At 55.0% G+C, this 17947-nt stretch overlaps 2 protein-coding genes across 5 annotated transcripts in view; one reads left to right on the plus strand and one right to left on the minus strand.

Annotated features, from left to right (window-relative positions):
* The window catches only part of APBB1 (amyloid beta precursor protein binding family B member 1), a 22827-nt gene extending 11646 nt beyond the window's left edge, over positions 1-11181 (plus strand). For 3 of the 4 annotated variants that reach the window (XM_070803765.1, XM_070803764.1, XM_070803766.1), the window contains exons 3-14: positions 2286-2461; positions 2560-2616; positions 2700-2785; positions 2881-2944; positions 3366-3515; positions 3875-4002; positions 4390-4504; positions 4647-4731; positions 5145-5228; positions 10102-10217; positions 10342-10518; positions 10600-11181. In XM_070803765.1, coding sequence (XP_070659866.1) covers positions 2286-2461; positions 2560-2616; positions 2700-2785; positions 2881-2944; positions 3366-3515; positions 3875-4002; positions 4390-4504; positions 4647-4731; positions 5145-5228; positions 10102-10217; positions 10342-10518; positions 10600-10767 — 1406 coding nt within the window. In that variant the 3' untranslated portion in view covers positions 10768-11181. Of the gene's footprint in view, positions 1-692; positions 768-2285; positions 2462-2559; positions 2617-2699; positions 2786-2880; positions 2945-3365; positions 3516-3874; positions 4003-4389; positions 4505-4646; positions 4732-5144; positions 5229-10101; positions 10218-10341; positions 10519-10599 lie in introns of those variants that run through there. The other variant, XM_070803767.1, reaches the window with a different exon arrangement.
* Positions 11182-11313: 132 nt separating this feature from the next.
* SMPD1 (sphingomyelin phosphodiesterase 1) lies at positions 11314-15849 on the minus strand. Its single transcript, XM_019975396.2, has 6 exons — positions 15369-15849; positions 13673-14445; positions 12968-13139; positions 12588-12664; positions 12233-12378; positions 11314-12079 (listed from the first exon to the last, which is right to left on the minus strand). The coding sequence occupies exons 1-6, from the start codon at positions 15666-15668 to the stop codon at positions 11670-11672; spliced, it is 1878 nt and encodes a 625-aa protein (XP_019830955.2). The 5' UTR covers positions 15669-15849; the 3' UTR covers positions 11314-11669.
* Between the last annotated feature and the right edge of the window lie 2098 nt (positions 15850-17947).

Consider the following 17947-nt stretch of genomic DNA (forward strand, 5'->3'; position numbering starts at 1 on the left):
GCAGGAGTGAAAGTGTGCATTTCTAAATAAATGTATGCTTGTGGAAGCAAGGGCCGGGGTGGGGCTGTGCTCGGAGGAGATGTGCCAAGCTCCAGAAGGGCCTCCCAGATGGTCCGGGGGGAGAGCGGCCCCTCCAGGACAGATCGGAAGGATGAAGCTCTTTGAGGCAGGAAGGTGCCGACTGACAGGGATGGCAGATGGATTGGTGTGTGTGACTCAGTCAGGAGAGGTGACCTGGTCCTCAGATTCAGGGGCATATGACCCTTCAGGAAGAAGGGTGTGGTTCTGGGGGACACAGCTGTCCTAGGTGCGGTGTTCCTGGAAGGTTTGGCGGGAAAGCCCTGAAGACGGTGGAGGGTTCCCAGGGAAACACGGGCATTCTAATTCCCTGGGGCCTGAGGGGAGAGGAGGCTGGGGGGAGGGAGGCAGTAACGGGTACCTGGAGGCTGGATGGGCAAGAAGAGCCCCTCCTCTCTGAGGCCACTTCATTGGAAGCCGAGGGTGGTGAGGCACCTTGCCAAAGTGACTCTCGCATCAGGCACACAGTCACCTTGGTGTAGCCACGCCCACTTCCAGCCCTCCTCGCCTGGTTGCCCAGCAGCCTGGGTCTGGGGACTGACTGCCTGTCCCTCAGTGCTGCCTCTTGGACCAGTCAGGATTCCTGGTTTCCCTGGTAACGGGAAGCACGTCAGCAGTCTGGGCGCTCCCAGCCGGTCCTGGTGCTGCGGTTGCCGAGGAGACGCTGCAGCCTAGCTGGGCCCTGGCAGGTGAGGGGGTTTGGTGCTGGGAAGCCCCAAGCCCAGTCTCAAGCTTGCTGGGGCCCAGCCCCTGAAGCCCACTCTTCGCTTGAACTGCTTGGCAGATTCTGGGCAGGGGCGGGATCCCTGGGAGCCTGGAAGCCACACCCTGTTTGCAGGGAGAGCTCTAGGCTTTGCAGGGCCCCAGGTGGCTGGGGTGTTCCCACAAGGCTGAGCCTCCTGTCGTCCCTAAGGCTGGGCTTGACTGTGGCACTGAGGTGATCGCTGCGGGTGGTGGGATGGAGATTCAGGATTGGGGGAGGGGATCTAGGATCAGAAAGAAGAGATGTGAACAGGGAAGGCTGGGGTCTCACGAGCTGCACCCTCCATCCCCACTCCAAGGGGGTTTCCTTCCCTTGTGGTCCTGGCCCCTCCCTGGTGAGCCCCAGGTGGGGGAGGATCCTGCCTGGCAGGCGCTCTGCCCTGGTGATAAGTGGGCGGGATGAGCTTCTCTCTGCAGCCCAGCACCAGGCTGTGAGCCCAGCTGGCCGGGCTGGAGGGGCTGTGAGGAGGCAGGGTGGAGCAGGAGGGGCTGGGAAGGAGCGCCATGTTCTCCCAGGACTTTTTCCTGGCCATCCTCCTGCAGGATAGTAGCCCAGGTGAGGGGCGGCATGCGCCTGGGCACCATGTGGGGTGGGGTGGCAGGGAGCATGGGCGTGGTGGAGGTGTGAGCTGGGCTGCGGGGCTGGAATGGTGTGGCTCTGCTCAGAGAGGGGAGGGTATGTCACAGGTGTGTGGTGTGCGCGTGTGCATGAAATGTCTGCACGTGTGTGTGGTAAGGGTCAAGGTGTGTCTGTGGTATTTGCACACATGTGGCAGAGGTTGACATATGTTGCGTGTCTGTGCATTCACTGTGGGTGTGGTACCCACACATGTGTTGGGGGGCATTATGGATGTAGTCTGCACATGTGTGTGGCAGGGGCTACAATATACATCTGTGTGTGCACACACCTTTGTGGATGGTGGCTGCATTAGTGAATGGGTGGAGTTGGTGTGCGCGTGTTTGTCCCTGCACATGTGTGTGCACCTGAATGCAATACCTGCCATCTGTGTAGGTGTCTCCTGTGTGTGCACAGCCTTGTGTTTGTGGGGGCTACACAGGTGTGTAGTAGGGCTTGTATATGTTGTGTGTCTGTGTGCATGTGTGTGTACAGGGTAAGTGTGTCCACTGGAGATACGGATATGTATGACAGGTCATTTGGGGTCACTCAACCTCCTTGCCTTCTCTCTGCCTCCCTCCTTCCCTCTGTGTGGCCACATTAGCCAGGATCAGGGCCCAGGAGGAGACCTGAGTCACGTTCCCTGCTGATGACTCCCATGCTGTGACTCCAGACTTCAGGCTCTAGGCGGAAGCAGGAATCTTAAGTTGGAGCCCTTCCCCCACCCCTTCTCCACCACTGGGTGTCAGGAGGGGACTGGGCATAGCACCCACGATTCTCTTGTTAGGTAGGCAGACCCTTACCAAGACCACCCCCCCCAACCCGGCAGATTCCTTTTGGAACCCCAACGCCTTCGAGACGGATTCCGACCTGCCGGCTGGATGGATGAGGGTCCAGGACACCTCAGGGACCTACTACTGGCACATCCCCACGGGGACCACTCAGTGGGAGCCCCCGGGCCGGGCCTCACCATCACAGGGGAGCAGCCCCCGAGAGGAGTCCCAGGTGAAGCTCACAGGCCTGAGAGTTCTGACCTGGGGTGGAGGGGGGTGCTGCTGGAGCAAGATAAGCCAGCCACTCCTTGCTCCCATTCATGCTTCTAGCTCACCTGGACCGGCTTCACTCACGGAGAACGCTTTGAGGATGGAGAATTTTGGAAGGTGAGTGAGGGGACCTCCTTCACTATGGGGGAGCTGGAGACGGGGCATCATTTGGGTCCTGATTTCTCTCTCCCCTTGCTCAGGACGAGCCCAGTGAGGAGGCCCCAATGGATTTGGGGCTGAAGGACCCCGAGGAGGGGATGTTGCCTTTCCCAGCTCAGAGCCTCAGGTGAGTGGGCTGGCAGTAGGATGGGTCTGTCTGGAAGGGGCCTTGGGACAGCTCCCTCTTCGGGGGCCTGTACCAAGTGTTACATCTGCCTCCAGCCCGGAGCCATTGCCCCAAGAGGAGGAGAAGCTGCCCCCACGGAATGCCAACCCAGGGATCAAGGTGTGTTCAAGGCAATGCCTGTGCCCAAGTTGGGCCCCCGTGAACAGGCGCACCCTCGGGTCAGGTTCTGGGGTCTCTCTGGTCTCAGTACAGCTCCGCAGGTCCTCAGCTCTTGCACTCTCAGCACAGACCCTTGTGTCTGAGCAGGAGGCACTTCAGTTTATAACTCAGGCAGCCCTGTGTCTTGGCAGGGGGTCCTTCCTGGCTGGGCTCAGGTGCTTCCTGCCCAGGGGTCTCCTCTGAGACCATCAGCCCTCCTGCAACTCTGTCCTGTTTGTGGAGCCTCTTATGTCCTCCCACCCGCCGTGCTCTGAGTCGGGAACTCCTCTGGTCTCAGCAGAGTGCCCTGTGTCCTGGCTGGGGGCTCTTCTGGGTTTAGACCAGACCCTCTATCTCCTACCCCCTCTTCTGTGTCTGGCAGTGTTTCGCCGTTCGCTCCCTAGGCTGGGTGGAGATGACCGAGGAGGAGCTGGCCCCTGGCCGCAGCAGCGTGGCAGTCAACAATTGCATCCGTCAGCTCTCCTACCACAAAAACAATCTGCACGACCCCATGTCTGGGGGCTGGGGCGAGGTGAGCTGGCAGGGTGGCAGGGTGGCGGTGAAGTGCAGAAACTGGGAGAGCTGGGAGAACCAAGCTGCCCCTCTGCCAGGGCTGGGGAGGCGGGTGCAGACCCACCAGGCAAGTCTGCGAGATGCAAGTGTGACTCCTGATCGGGAGATGGTTGCCTAACAGCGATGGGGTTGATAAAAGGAGTCACGTCAGAGATGAAAGGTGTGAGCTTTGTTAGAGTTGAAGCCTGCAGGGTGGCTGGTCCCACACCAAAGAAAGGGCCCTAGAGGAGTGGCTCACCTCCCTCGAGCTGGAAGTGGCAAAGATCAGCCACCTTCCCGGCTGGGGCACCGCTGAGCATCTGCTTCCTGGGCCTGCAGGGAAAGGACCTGCTGCTGCAGCTGGAGGATGAGACGCTGAAGCTGGTGGAGCCACACAGTCAGGCCCTGCTGCACACCCAGCCCATCGTCAGCATCCGCGTGTGGGGCGTCGGGCGGGACAGCGGAAGGTGGGAGCAAGGCCGGGGCTCCGGGGTGGGGGCTCAGCCAGCAGTCAGAGCGAGGCCCTCCTCCCTAACTCTGTTGTTTGCCTCTCTTGTGCTGCCGGACCCAGAGAGAGGTACTATGCCTAATTTACCCTGACCATTCCTCTCCCCACCCCTGGACCAGATGCAGCAAAGTGCCCAAGTCCTCTAGTCTGCCCCGCCCCTCCCTGCGCGCTGTGCTCGCCCATCCTCCCAGACCTCGGCATGCTTGCCTGTCTACCCTCTGGCCAGAAGGCAGTGCCCACAGGACAGCGACCCGAGGGCAGACGGATGGGGACGGCGTGGGTGGGCGGGAGTGAGGGTCCGCACTGGAAGGCACTGGGAGACACTGAGGCGCCCCTCCCCCAACAGGGACTTTGCCTACGTAGCTCGCGATAAGCTGACCCAGATGCTCAAGTGCCACGTGTTTCGCTGTGAGGCACCCGCCAAGAACATCGCCACCAGCCTGCATGAGATCTGCTCTAAGGCACGGCCCCCTTCGCACCCTGGAGTAGCTGCCACCTTTGCTCTACAAGGACGTGGGTGGGGTCTTTGAGTGGGGGGCGCTCCAGGGCGATGAAGCCCTGACCGACTCGCCCTGCCTCTTCCTTCTTCCCCTCCTTTCTCAGATCATGGCCGAAAGGCGCAATGCCCGCTGCTTGGTAAACGGACTCTCCCTGGACCACTCTAAACTTGTGGACGTCCCTTTCCAAGGTCAGTGTCACAACCCTGCCAGGTCTGTCTGTTTTGTTGGCAAAGTTGGGGGGACCCAAGAAGAGGCACGAGTTCCTAGGCAGAGTGATAGTAAAATGGAGACTCAGCACTTAACCTGGTAGTCCAGTGGTTAAGACTTCATACTTCTAATGGGGGGGGGGGGGGGGGCGGTGTGAGTTAGATCCCTGGTCAGGGAACTAAGATTCTGCAAGCCATGCGGAGTGGCCAAAAAAAATAAAAATGGAGATTCAATTCCTGGGGTCAGATTAGTGGAGGGACTTTGGTTAAGGAGAGGCAGGGGAGGGGTGGAGGTAGGGCCTTGGCTGAGTCAGTGTTCAGCTTATGCCCTGGTGGTGGGGACTGGGAGAAGCAAGATCTGTCCCTGTGATTGATCCTTTTCTTTCCTCCTGCAGTGGAATTCCCAGCACCTAAGAATGAATTGGTGCAAAAGTTCCAAGTCTATTACCTGGGGAATGTGCCTGTTGCTAAACCTGTTGGTATGTGTGTCCTTTTCCACCCAGGCACCACCACCTTGATCTCAAAGCCCTTCCCCCACCCTCTACCTCCCAGTACCTCTTTTACCAGACCTTCCTCTTGCTTGATGTCACCCTGCTCTTCAGAGTGCATCCCACCTTCTGTACCTCTGTCCCAGCTTCACTCTGGGTCCTAGCTTCCCTGAGTGTGAACCAGGCATATAGGGAGACCCATTCTTGAAAAGCTTTGGTTAGGTTGGGAGGTAGGTCTTTGATGACTAAAACGCTGGAGCAGCCAGGAGCTGTGTTTGGTATTACAGCACCAACTATGGACTGTGATCATCTAGAAAGGGAGCAGTGAGCATATTTGTCAATATGCTTTGTGTTGGTAAAGTACTTCCTTACATGTCATTTAATTCTTGAGGATCCTGTGAATTTTGGATTATGATGATACCCATTTTATAGTTAAGGAAACTGAGAGTAGAGACTATTAGGTTCCCTCTGATATTTGTAATACTTTCACAGTACCTGTTATTGTTCATTCACTTAGCAAATAACTATGAGGCCTACCATGTACCAGGTCCTGAGAGAACAATGGCCACAGCCCTGCTTTCATGGAGGTTATAGGAAATTACGGTAGAAAAAAAGAGGATTAAATCAAACAATCACACAAATAAATGTGCAATTACAATTTGAGTCATTTTACTGAAAGAAAGTAGCAAGATACATGGAACTATGTAACAGAGGAGCTTCATTTAGTCTAGGAAGTCAGAAAAGATTTGAGAAAGTGACATTTGAATTGAGATCAAAAAATAAATAGGATCTAATGTGCCCAAATGGGATGGAGACAGGAATAAAGTGGGGAAAGATCACTCCAGGCAGAGTGAAGATTGGGTGTGAGGACCCATCATGAAAGACACTTTAGTATTTCAAAGGGATTGAGAAAAGCAGTGCCAGATGAGGCTAGGAGCTCGGCAGTGGTCATAACCTGCGGAACCTCATAGGCCATGTTTATGATTTGTTCTTCATCCTAAAGTGTTAAGAAGCTATCAGAGAGTTTTCTGGAGCACACTTGTCATAATCATTTTAATTTTGTGAGAACTTCCCTGGTAGCTCAGCTGGTAAAGAACTCTCCAGCCAAGGTGGGAGATGCAAGAGATGTGGGTTTGATCCCTGGGTCGGGAAGATCCCCTGGAGAAGGAAATGGCAACCCACTCCGGTATTCTTGCCTGGAAAATTCCATGGATTGAGGAGCCTGGTGGCTAAAGTCCTTGGGGTCACAGAGTTGGATACGACTAAGCACACATGCACACACCTTGGCGATACCATGGAGAAGGGTGTTCAGCAGGTGGAGGTGGCCGTGGAGACCTCCGGAGGACCTTGCAGTAGCTGTGGTTGGTAATAAGAGTATCTTGCACTGTACTGGGGCTGAAGAGGAGTGTGTGGATTCAAGAGGTTATTGGATGATTAAAGTCAACATGCCTTGGTGGGACGTGGGGTGAGGGACAGAGGCCTTAAGGTTAACCCCTGGCTTCCTGGCTTTTGGCACTAACTGGATAGTGGTGTCATTCTCTAAAGGTACTGGAAGAGGCCAGTTTTGGTTTGGAGATTTGAGTTCAATTTTAGGCATGCTCAATTTGGTGTGTCTTTGGGAAGGTGAGTAGCAAACTCAAATTGGCAGCTGGATTCACAGAGGAGAGGACTGGGCTAGAGATACAAATGTGGGCATCGTTGGGTTAGAGAGGTAATCAAAGCCATGAGTCTGAAGAAGATTGACCCTGGAACGTGGGTAGCCACTGTGAGAAGGGATATCAGGCTAGGCCTGGCTGTGAGCCCCTCCAACATTTAATGGACAGTGGAGGAGCAGGTGTGAAGTCAGAGGAAAAGAGACTTCAAGAAATGGTCAGGTGTCACACCAAAAGACACCTGGGAAGAACTCAACAGTATTTGGGAATGGATAAACAAATACACAAACGAAAGAACGCTCAGGTGAGAGCCCAAGAGATGGTGGACTGAGGACTCTAACCCTGGTTATCTTCAGTTCTCTGTTCTTCCCCTTATACCATGCTGACTAATGATCAGCACCATTACATTCAGTGAGGGAACCCTTCTTAGGGTGGGGATTGAGCTGGGGTTGAAGGAAGGCCTGGATTTGCAGAGAGTAGACTTAATTCAGAGGCACTGCCACAGCTGTGCAGCTGGAGGTGAGAAGATCCTTGTGGGAGAGCAGGAAGAACTCATGACTCCGCCCTCCCCTTTGTGCTGTTTCCTCCTCCCTTTCACCCTCAAGTTCATGACTCTTCCAGTTATTTCATCACTCCCCTATCTACCTGCCATTCACTTAGCTTCTCAGTACAATAAAGGAACTATCTACAGCCCTTGATGGATCCTCTGCGGTCCATCAGCTTAGAAGGTCTGCTCTGTTGAAGCCAAGAGTTTCACACGGTAGTCCCTAAACTCACTTTATCATGTTTTATTTATGCTCTGTTTTTAACCTGCTCAAGTTTAACATTGGCCCCTCCTGAAGCTGCAATATTCACTCATTAATCATCTATCGATCAACAAATGACTACCCAGTGCCTGATTTGTGCCAGGCACTGGTCTAGGTTCTTGGTATATGTTAATGAACACAGCTGCCTTTAAACCAAGATTCCTGCCTTTAAGTAGCTGACATTCTATTCAGAATAGACAGGCAATAAGTAAATTATATAGTATGTTGGAAGGCTACAGTTGAGACCTGAAGCGATGAGCCTACTCATTAGAAAAGACCCTGATGCTGGGAAAGATTGAGGGCAGCAGGAGAAGGAGGCAACAGAGGATGAGATGGTCGGATGGCATCACCAACTCAGCGGACATCAGTTTGAGCAAACTCCGGGAGATTGTGAGGGACTTAGTGACTGAACGAGGCTAAGGGGGGTTGGGAGTTTGGGGCTGGCATCAGGGTGTAGGTTTCAGTCCTGAGCTGTTATCAAATATGACAGACTCTTTCCAGGTCACCTAGTTCCACTGTTGTCCCCGCCTCCATGCTGATCCTCCCCACTCTGGAGCCAGGTGCCACCCCCACAGCTCCATCTGCTTATTAGGCAGTCTGATGTCTGGTCTCCACATGACTGGCATCAGTGTCATTTCACATCTGAGCCCTCTGCGGGCTGCCCTCACCCACCCACTCCTTTCTGTGTCATCACCCTTCTGTAGCTTTCGGGTTGCTGGGTTATTATACCAGTTTGGGTACATTTGCCCATTTGCCTTTCTCAGACATCTGGAATTCCTTCAGTCAGTAGCCTTGTGCTAGGACTGGGCACACAGACAGTGAAACTTGATTTCTGTCCTTGAGATGGCCATAGCCTAGTGTGAAGAAGTTCCTAGCAGTTACAAGATGTGCCGAGAGTTGTCTCAGCAGCACCCTGTCTGCCTGTGGCAGGAAAGGCTTCCCAGACAGGAGGGCCTAGGTGAACGCTGATGCCTGAGAACTGGGAGTTTCGCAGACAGTCAAGAGAGGAGGAGCCCTCTGGAGGGAGGCTTTCCCTCAGTTACAATCTGCCCCTGGAGGGCATCCTCTTCTTTTACTTTGTATTTCCCATCTGCCTAGCTGGGCATTTGCCAAGATTAGATGTTGATAATGCTACATAAATCATTTGAAGTTCAGGGAGCAGTAAAATATGGAGCTTGACAGGTCAGATGAGGCCAGTTTTTGGAGGACTTCATGCTTAGGAGAGAAGTTTGGCTTTGATCCAGTCAGAGGTATGATGAGCAAGGCCAAGGTGAGGGAGGACTTTGGGGGAAGACGTGTTCTCTGCCCTCAGAGGGCCCACGTGTTTGGTTCCTAGTGGGAGCCCAGAGGCACTGACAGGGGCAAGCGGGCCTGGGGGCGGACCAGTGTGTGCTTTTCATGGACATCGGTCACTCTAATGTCTCCACTACAACCACACACAGATGACACAGCCAGCTCATGAGGAGTGCAGGGAGCAGAACCTATGCCCTATGCCCTGTGCTGCTGCCCTGGTTCTCTGCTGAGTACCAGTGGCAGTGGGATGCATGGGTGGAAATATTATGGGTGGAAGTGTTTAAGGGCAGTTAACATTAGGAGCTAATGGAAACATTGTTACAAGGGCAAGTTGATCCATCTAAAAGCCAGGAACCTTGGATTCCCTGGCTTTTGCATAAATCATAGAAATTACTGAGTGCAGTAAGATTTTGACAACCCCTCTGGTTCTGAGACTAGGACTATAGACAAGGGGCAGGGGAAAGGCCTGGCTAAGAACCCAGGCTCTGGAATCAGACTGCCTGTCTTCAGATCCTCATTTCTCAGTTGTGACCTAAGGTCAATTACCTGATTTCTCAATATAAGCTTCAGTTTCCTTACCTGTAAAATGGTGATAAAGGGATCTATTGTGAGATTGTGTATGATAGTGCACTATAATGTCATAACATGGTGTGACACATGAGACAACATTGCTCAAATGCAAATCTTAAAAAAAAAAAAAGCCAAAAGCAAAGCTTGCATCTTGGGGTCTTAAGGACTGGCGAGAACTGGCCTATAAGGGCTGATTTAGGAGTTGTATGAAGCACTGCAGTGTGTGAATGTGGAGAGCAAGGTATGGGGAGGATAGAGCTTTGGGGGTCAGTCTGCTCAGAAGGCTGGAGGAAGACACATAGTCAGTGAAGCAAAGCAAGCTTAGGATTCAAGATGGAAGAGACTAGAAAAGTGCCAGGTCATTGAAACCAAGGAGGAGTGCACCAAAGAAGGGTATCTATGCTAGTCCAGGGCTGTGGGCAGGTGAAGTAGGGATGGGACAGAGACCCCAGCTTGACTGGGCAGAGCCGGACAGTCTAGTGTAGAGCTGGGGTGTCCTCTGCCCACCGCCAGCACTGCCACGTTCATGTCCTTATCTTTCAGGGGTAGACGTGATAAATGGGGCCCTGGAATCCGTCCTGTCCTCCAGTAGCCGTGAGCAGTGGACCCCAAGTCACGTCAGCGTGGCCCCTGCCACTCTCACCATCTTGCACCAGCAGGTAAAGGCCTGGGTGGAGAAGGTATGGCAGGGCCCTGCCGTGGAGGGGAAGACTGGGAATGAGGGGAAGGGCCTCCAGGAAGAGGGACTGGCCATCCCTTTCCAACTGGTGCCCCTCCCCGCAGACAGAGGCAGTGCTGGGGGAGTGCCGGGTGCGCTTCCTGTCCTTCCTGGCCGTGGGCAGAGATGTCCACACGTTTGCATTCATCATGGCTGCCGGCCCAGCCTCCTTCTGCTGCCACATGTTCTGGTGCGAGCCCAATGCTGCCAGCCTCTCGGAGGCCGTGCAGGCGGCGTGCATGGTAAGTGGGGAGGGTGGTGAAGCGGTGGCACCCGCCCACTTGGGGCAGGCTGCGGCGTGACTGTGCCTCCTGCCTCTGCAGCTCCGCTACCAGAAGTGTCTGGATGCCCGCTCCCAGGCCTCCACCTCCTGCCTCCCGGCGCCCCCAGCCGAGTCTGTTGCCCGGCGTGTGGGGTGGACCGTCCGCCGGGGCGTTCAGTCGCTGTGGGGCTCCCTCAAGCCTAAACGGCTAGGGTCCCACACCCCCTGAAGCCGTCCATGCTCCCTCCACCTGCTTGCGTTGGGCCCCAGGGAACTCAAGGGTGCGGGGTGGGGAGGGGTCCTGCAGGCTATTATTAGACTTCAGGTCCACCCCGCCCCCCCAGAGTTGCCCTCCCCAGTAGCTGGGGTTCCTCACCTGGGGGCTGGGAAGGGAGATCTAATTCTGCAAGTGACAATATTGGATTGAGAGAAGAGGAGCAGAAAGAGGAAGCAAGGCCAGCCCCAGCTCTCCATCCCCACGTTTCAGGTGGAGCAGGAGGAACTGGTCGAGGCCAGGCCCCATCTTCATAGGATCCTGCTGGGGCAGAAGGGGGCGGGGACTGGTCCAGGCATGGGTCCTCTCCCCTCTGCTCTGTGGGCACCTCTGCTGTACTGATATCACTAATAAAGTCTGCCCTGCTGAGCTATGTGCTTTCCTGTGCCTGCAACACACCATCACTCCAAGAACCCTCCTCCTTCCGTTAGGATCTTGTTCCTGGGGCCCCCTTGCCCTCCCTGCCTCAAAAAAGCAGATTGGGACAGTCGCAGCAGGGTCTTGAGTCCAAGTCCCTTGTATTTATTTGAACAGCCTGGTAACCAGGCAGCAGCAGCAGCACAGGGTTCCTGGCTGACCAGTACAGGCCTGGGGCGACAACTTCTGTCTGGTCTGCCCAAGTCAGTGCCAACTTAGACCTCTGCTCCATGGCCACAAAAGCACAGCAGCCTCAGAGCAGCCAACCCCCCTCCCATATTTTGCTAAACCAGCTCCAAGAAAGGAGGTCTTGTTTTCGAGGTGTGCATGGGCCCAGAGATGGGCCCTTCCACCAGACATTCTTCTCCTCACAGTGGCCCTCTGGGGTTTTCACTCCTTTCCTACAACAAGCGCTTTCCCACTTCTGGGCCCCAGGGGTGTTAGCACAACAGTGGCATTGACCACAGGCTCTGGACATCAGGGAGGCTTGCATCCGGCACCAGGTGGCGACACAGAGCAGGGCTGTCTGAGCGGGCGGAGAGCTGGGCACACAGGGTAGCGAGGCGGCAGGGTGTGCCGCAGGGCTCCGAGGGCGGGTGGCCCTTATGGTAGAGAAACCAGAAGGTCTGGAAAAGCTGTGTGTCCTTCCGCATGCGGTACACCAGGTCGTGCCAGGCAGTGGGCAGCGCGTTGGGCAGCCCATAGGTTTCCCGAGCCCTATAGAGGAGGTACCAGTGCGGCGTGGCTCCGGGCTCGTTCGCCTCCGTCAGATTCATGATGTAGGTCTCATGGTCCAGGACCACGTGAGAGCTCCCAGAGTAGTTACCGTCTATTTGGTAGACACGGTACCCTGCAAGGAGGGAGGACTGACTGGACACGGAGAGGGCAAGGCCACTCCAGCAAGGAGGCGCAGCTTATCCCCTGGGTGGCCCTGGTTCCAGCTCGCCTTCCTCTCTCTCAACCACCTCCTTCATCCCAAAAACTTGGCTTCCGCCTCACTCACCAGGATTAAGGCCGATGTAGGTGGTGGCACTGGGCGCCAGGAAGGCTACAGACAGCGGCCGGCTGAGGGTCTCTTCGTCATAGAAGACCTCAAACTCATCCACATGGGTGTGACCAAAGAACTGACCAGCCAAGGTGTTCTCATACCTGGCCAGAAGACACAAATCACATTCAGAAGATTCTAGTGAGGGGGAGAAGAAGATCTGACGAGGAGAGGGTGCTTTCTTTGTCCATCCAGTTCAAGGACGTAGCCTCCCAACCCCATGGGGCAGTGGGGGATAGTGAGATGCCTGAGGGAATTTCTGACCTTTAGACTCTTGAAAACCACTCCTGCCTATAACACATCTTCCTCCTACCTTTCCACAATTCTGTAATAATTCCAGCTCCAGCTCTTCAGGCAGTGCCCTGGGGGAATGTGGCCAATTATGTGCACCTGTGGGGAGGGTTAAGGAAGGTTTTCAGGAGAAGAGGGGTCCAGGCAGCACTAGCTAGGATGGCAAGTGTTCATGTCTCCAACAAGGGTTGGCATTCATGGCCAGAGATGGGGAGCAAGTGAAAGGACTTTCTAAGAGTGACAGTTGAGCTGAATCCCCAGGGAACACTTGTGAGTGCCAGAAAAATAGAGCTGCTCTGCCTACAGTGCTCCAGCACCAGACAGGAGTCTGCTGGGGAAGGGCCTGCTCTCCCCCCAACCCCTGGCCCCTGCCCACCGGCTGGGCTCCCACCACCCTCTCACTTTGTCTCCCCGGTCCTCAGCGGCCTGAAGCTCCCCCACCAGCCACTGGAGCTGTCCAGCAGGATCTGTGGAGTTGATCAAAAGCCAGAAGTTCTCACGGGAACAGAAATTCATGTTGAGAGAGATGAGGCGGAGGCCAGGGCGTGGGGAAAGGGCATAGAACCCCCCAATTCTGAAACAAAGTGAACACGGGTCAGCACGCATTCAGAGTCTTGGCCCTTTGTGCCTAGTCCTGTGCAAGGAACCTGTGTGAAGGAAAGAGGCACCCAGGATGATCCCTACCCTCATGCTCACATTCTGGCTGAAGGTCAGACAGCACTGACTAGAGGGCCCATGGGACTGGAGAGTGGCTCAGAGGACTGGAGGCTGTAGAAGCTCAGAGGAGAGAGAAAGTAGGCTAGAACAGGAAGCAAAGGTCGTCCAGAGAGAAGAGGGCCCAGGCCTACATAGGTGAGCCGGAAAAATTGGGATGTTACAGGGGGAAGGCATCTTAGAGAGGGCCAACATGAGCAAACAGTGCCGCTAGCCCTGTGAAGGAGGGTGCCCGGAGATAAGGGTGGAAATGGAAAGTGGGGTCAGACTGGGAGGGGAGTGAAGCGAGCTGAGGGCTCAGGCAGAGCACTCACGCGTAATGCCGGTTCCCCACTCCCTTCGCTTTCATCCACCTTTCTCCTCCCTCCCTGGGTTTCCGTGGGTCTCAAATACCTGAGGGTGCGAAGGGCTTCAGCCGGCAGCCAGGGCTCCCACGCCTCGGCCATCGCCTCATAGAGCCAGTGGGAAGACTGGTTGCCCTTTATGAAGGGGGGAGGGAAGCCGTTGACGGGTGTGCTCTCGTGGTTGCCCACAGCAGGGTACACTGGCACGGGCCCCAAGAACTTCTTCACAAGGGCTGTGATGGTGGTCAGCGCCCGCAGCTGGTCCTGACGAGACTGCTGCCAGATGTTGTGAGCAGGGATGTCTCCTGTCCAGTACACCATATCAAAAGGGCCGGCGGGGCCCAGCCCACTCAACAGGCTCTCCAGGGTTCGCAGGGGCAGGTCACACTTGCTATACTCGCCCCAGTAACCAGCACCGGGCTGGGAGGCAGGCGGTGGGCCAGAATCCCGGCGGCAACACAGTGGGTTCTCACAGTTGGGGTCTGTGCCTTCCAGGTAGTCGTGATCCCAGTGCAGATCAGTGAGAAAGAGGACGCGGCTGACAGGGGAGCCTGGGGCTGGGGGCTTGGGCGGCTGGGGGGGCGGCTTTGGCACGGCTGGCAGAGAGATGTTCCAAGAGGAGAAGATGTCCCAGTGCCCACAGGAAGAGCCCAGCAGCAGACCACAGGCCTCCGACGGGCTCAGCACTGAGCGTGTCCACACCTCCACCATGTCGTCCTCGAAGAGCTGGACAGCTGACTGGCACACGGCAGGCGGCGCGATCTTCAGCAGCACGCACAGCTTGATGGCCACGGAGCCCACCCAGGCCACACTGGCCTGATTCTGCCATAGGAAAACCAGCGGTGAGGGGTCAGAGACAGAGCTCAGGGGCCAGGCCGTCCTGGATATGAAAGACCCTTTGGGCTTCCATACCCACAGTGGGGCTGGAATAGACTCCACCACGGCGAAGAGATATCAGTTCACACCTGTCTCCCACAGACATTGCCCTGTGACTCAAACAGCACCAGGCCAGTACTTCCTTTTAAGCTCAGTGGCAGTTCAGGCCTTTGCTGGCCCGGCTGACTTTCTCAGACATTGTCTGCTGAGTGGCCTGAAATTTGGACTGGGCAGAATGACAGACTGACCAGCATTTGGGGACACACGTGAGGATAGGACCTTGATTCCCTGAGGAAACCTTCTGCCCCCGCCCCCACCCCCCCCACCCCCCCCACCCAACCAGCACTCATCATAACCCCATGAAGGACAGTCAAGGCAGCCCAGACCGAACTAGTCCCACATCTCTGGATATTCTTTAATTCAGCTTCCCTTTTGGGTAGTAGCTAGCTCTAGGCATAGTGGTGCTAGGTGTAAGGTGGAGGGGATTCAGTCAGGCACACCAAGCTGGGAGTCCCGCCCGCACCAGCTGCTGGCTGTCTAACAAGTGACTTCAGCTCCGGGGCCTCTATTCATTTGTAAAGCAGAGATAACAGTAATGAAACCACCTAGCAGGCTACATTTAACCTGTATAAAAACGCTAGCACAGTGCCCAGCATTAAACTTGCACTGTTTCCTTACTTCACAAGGTCACAGTGGAGGTGGTGGTGGTGGTGTGCAGCCAAAGAACGGCAAATTCAGCAAAGTCTTGTGGAAGACAGCCTCTCCATCAGGGATGCTTTTGGAAACCCGGGAGCACCGGCCTTAGCCCCAGCCCCTACCCCCAGCTGCACCTTTCTGGCCTGTCTCCCAGCAGCCCCTGTAGCGCTCACCCTCAGCCCGAAGTCGATGGCGGTGAACAGTCCTTTGCAGGTTGGGCAGGTGAGGTTCCACCAGCCAAAGGCCTCCTGGAGCTGGGGCGCTATGCGAATGAACTTGGCGGGATGGCCTTGGGTAGGAAGAGGGTGGGCCTCCGCAGGGGACCAGAGGACCGGGGAGTTGGGCAGTGCCAGCGCCAGCGCCAAGCCCAACCACAGGAGCCTCAGACAGGGGGCCCCTAAGGACCTGTCCGATGCCTGCTCCCGGCCCGACCTGGGGCGGCCCTGGCCGGGAGAAACTCCATGGCGGGGCATCGCCCAGCTTCCTAGACCAGGCTGGTTCGCCTGCCCGGACCCGGCTGGTGTAGGCCCCAGTAGGCTCTCGGGATCCCAGGCGGTGCCAGGGACACCGATTACCCCCCGCGCAGTCGGCTGATGGCTCTGAGAAAAGCCACAAAGCAGCTCCGCCCCTTCCTCCTTCTGGGTTCCGCAGCAGCTGATCGCGGTGGCTGGAAGCCAGCGCGCAGCTAGGGAGGCGGAGTGGACGCGGAGTGGGCGGGGCGCGCCTGGGACCTGCCCAGGTTCCCGCCCGCTATTCCACCCCGGCCTGGACTGCGGCGGGAGGCTGCTGTCGCCGCCCAGCCCTTGCTGGAGCCTATCTAGTGTGGCTGGTGAGAGGCTCCTCCGAGGCCCCTTAGGCAACTCCTCTCACTCAAAATTCCTGGAATAGCTAACTGCCAGGCCCACCGGGCTTTAAACTCGGAGCGGAGTGGGCAAGAGCTGGTGGTGGTGGCGGGGAGCACAGCGAGGCAGGGATGCTTACACTGGGTCTGTTACTCTCCGCCCAGAAGGTGCCAGTCCTCAATTTCCTATGTTCTGCCACTGGTCCCTGCACCCGTGAGTCGTCGCCCTGCCTTTAGTCGCCGTACTCAGACTTCTCCAAGTGGAAGGGACCCTAGGCTTACCCATGCCTTCATCATATGTTTGAGGAAACGGAGGCTCAGATGGTAAAGTGGCTAGTTGAGTTGAGTTCAGTCGCTCAGTTGTGTCGGACTCATTTTCAGTAACATGGATGCATCTAGAGATTATTATACTAAATGAAGTAGCTCAGAAAGACACGACAACCTGTGGCTAAGAACAGATTAAAGACCATACAGCCAGGAACATGAATTAGAACTTGGGTCTTCCACCTTCTTGAATCCTTGACGGTGAAAGCTATCATTTGCCGAGTGCTGTAGGATGTCCCAGGCACTGAAACAGGCATTTTATAATGACTAATCCTCAGTTCTAACAACAACTCTAAAAAGTTAGTATAATACTGTTATTTTCTCCATTTTACAGATGGGTAAACTGAGGCACGGGACAGTTAAGTGACAGAATAGTGATTAAAACTGAACTGTATCTCAGTGCTTCTCCAGATCCACAGAACTATCAAGTTCCTGTCAGTTCTTCCCTTTGAGAAATTTTTCTTTAAAAAACAAAAAAATTCATTTATTTTTATTTTCGGTTGTGCTGGGCTTCTTTAGTTGTGGCGAGTTGGGGCTGCTCTTTGACGTGGTGCTCAGGCTCTAGGCCCGCCGGCTTCCGTAGTTGCAGCACAGATTCAGTGGTTTTGGCTCAGGGACTCTAGAGAGTAGGCTCGGTAGTTGTGGCACTCCAGCCCAGTTGCTCTGCTGCATATGGAATCCTTCTGGACCAGGGATTGAACACGTGTCCCATGCATTAGCAGGTGGATTCCGATACCGTACCACCCCTGAAGTCTTGAGAATTTTTTTCCAAGTGACCCTTGCCCCAATTTCTATGAGCATCATATCAGATAGATTAATTATAGTATAATAGGAAATATATTTGGTTTTGTCTCCAGTTTCTGGCACAGAGCTCCTGAAATCTTGAATTTTCTGATAGGAACATCTTTTGTTATTTTTACAAGCCCCTTTCAATCACACCCAAATTTATGTTAATAGGTGAATTAGGGTGGGGCACCTAAATAGCCTCAGGATGGGGCTGGTCTCTGGGAAGATCTAGTGATCAGAGTGAGATGTTTTGGTCTCACAGTCTCCAGGTTGGGGAAGAGGGCTGGGGATTGAGCTGTATAAAAACTCTCAGAGCGCTTCTGGGTTGGTGAACAGTTGAGGTGTTGAGAAGGTGGTATGCCTGCAGAGGGCATCGAAGTTATGTGGCAGTCCCCCTCACATGCTTTGCCCTATGCGTCTCTTTCATTTGGCCATTCCTCAATTTTACCCTCAGTATTAATCAGAACACGTAAGAAGGTGTTTTCCTGAGTCCTGGAAACTGTTCTAGCAAATTATCAAACCTGAGTAGAGGGTCATAGAACCCTAGAATTCACAGCTGGTTGGTCTTAAGTATAAGTGGCAATCTGAGACATTTTGTAAGCAGGTAGGGAAGGGGGTCCCCAGAAGGAAAGAATCAAATACAGCTTTCAGACACAAGAGAAGCCATTTTCGGCCTAAGCCATTCTGTGCTCTAGTCTGACACAGCATCTGCCCTTGAACAGGTCTTGTGCTGTGCGCTCAGTTGTGTCCGGCTGTTTGTGACCCCATGGACTGCAGCCCACCAGGCTCCTCTGTCCATGG

Source organism: Bos indicus, chromosome 15 (genome assembly GCF_029378745.1).
Source record: "Bos indicus isolate NIAB-ARS_2022 breed Sahiwal x Tharparkar chromosome 15, NIAB-ARS_B.indTharparkar_mat_pri_1.0, whole genome shotgun sequence".
Lineage (NCBI taxonomy): Eukaryota > Metazoa > Chordata > Mammalia > Artiodactyla > Bovidae > Bos > Bos indicus.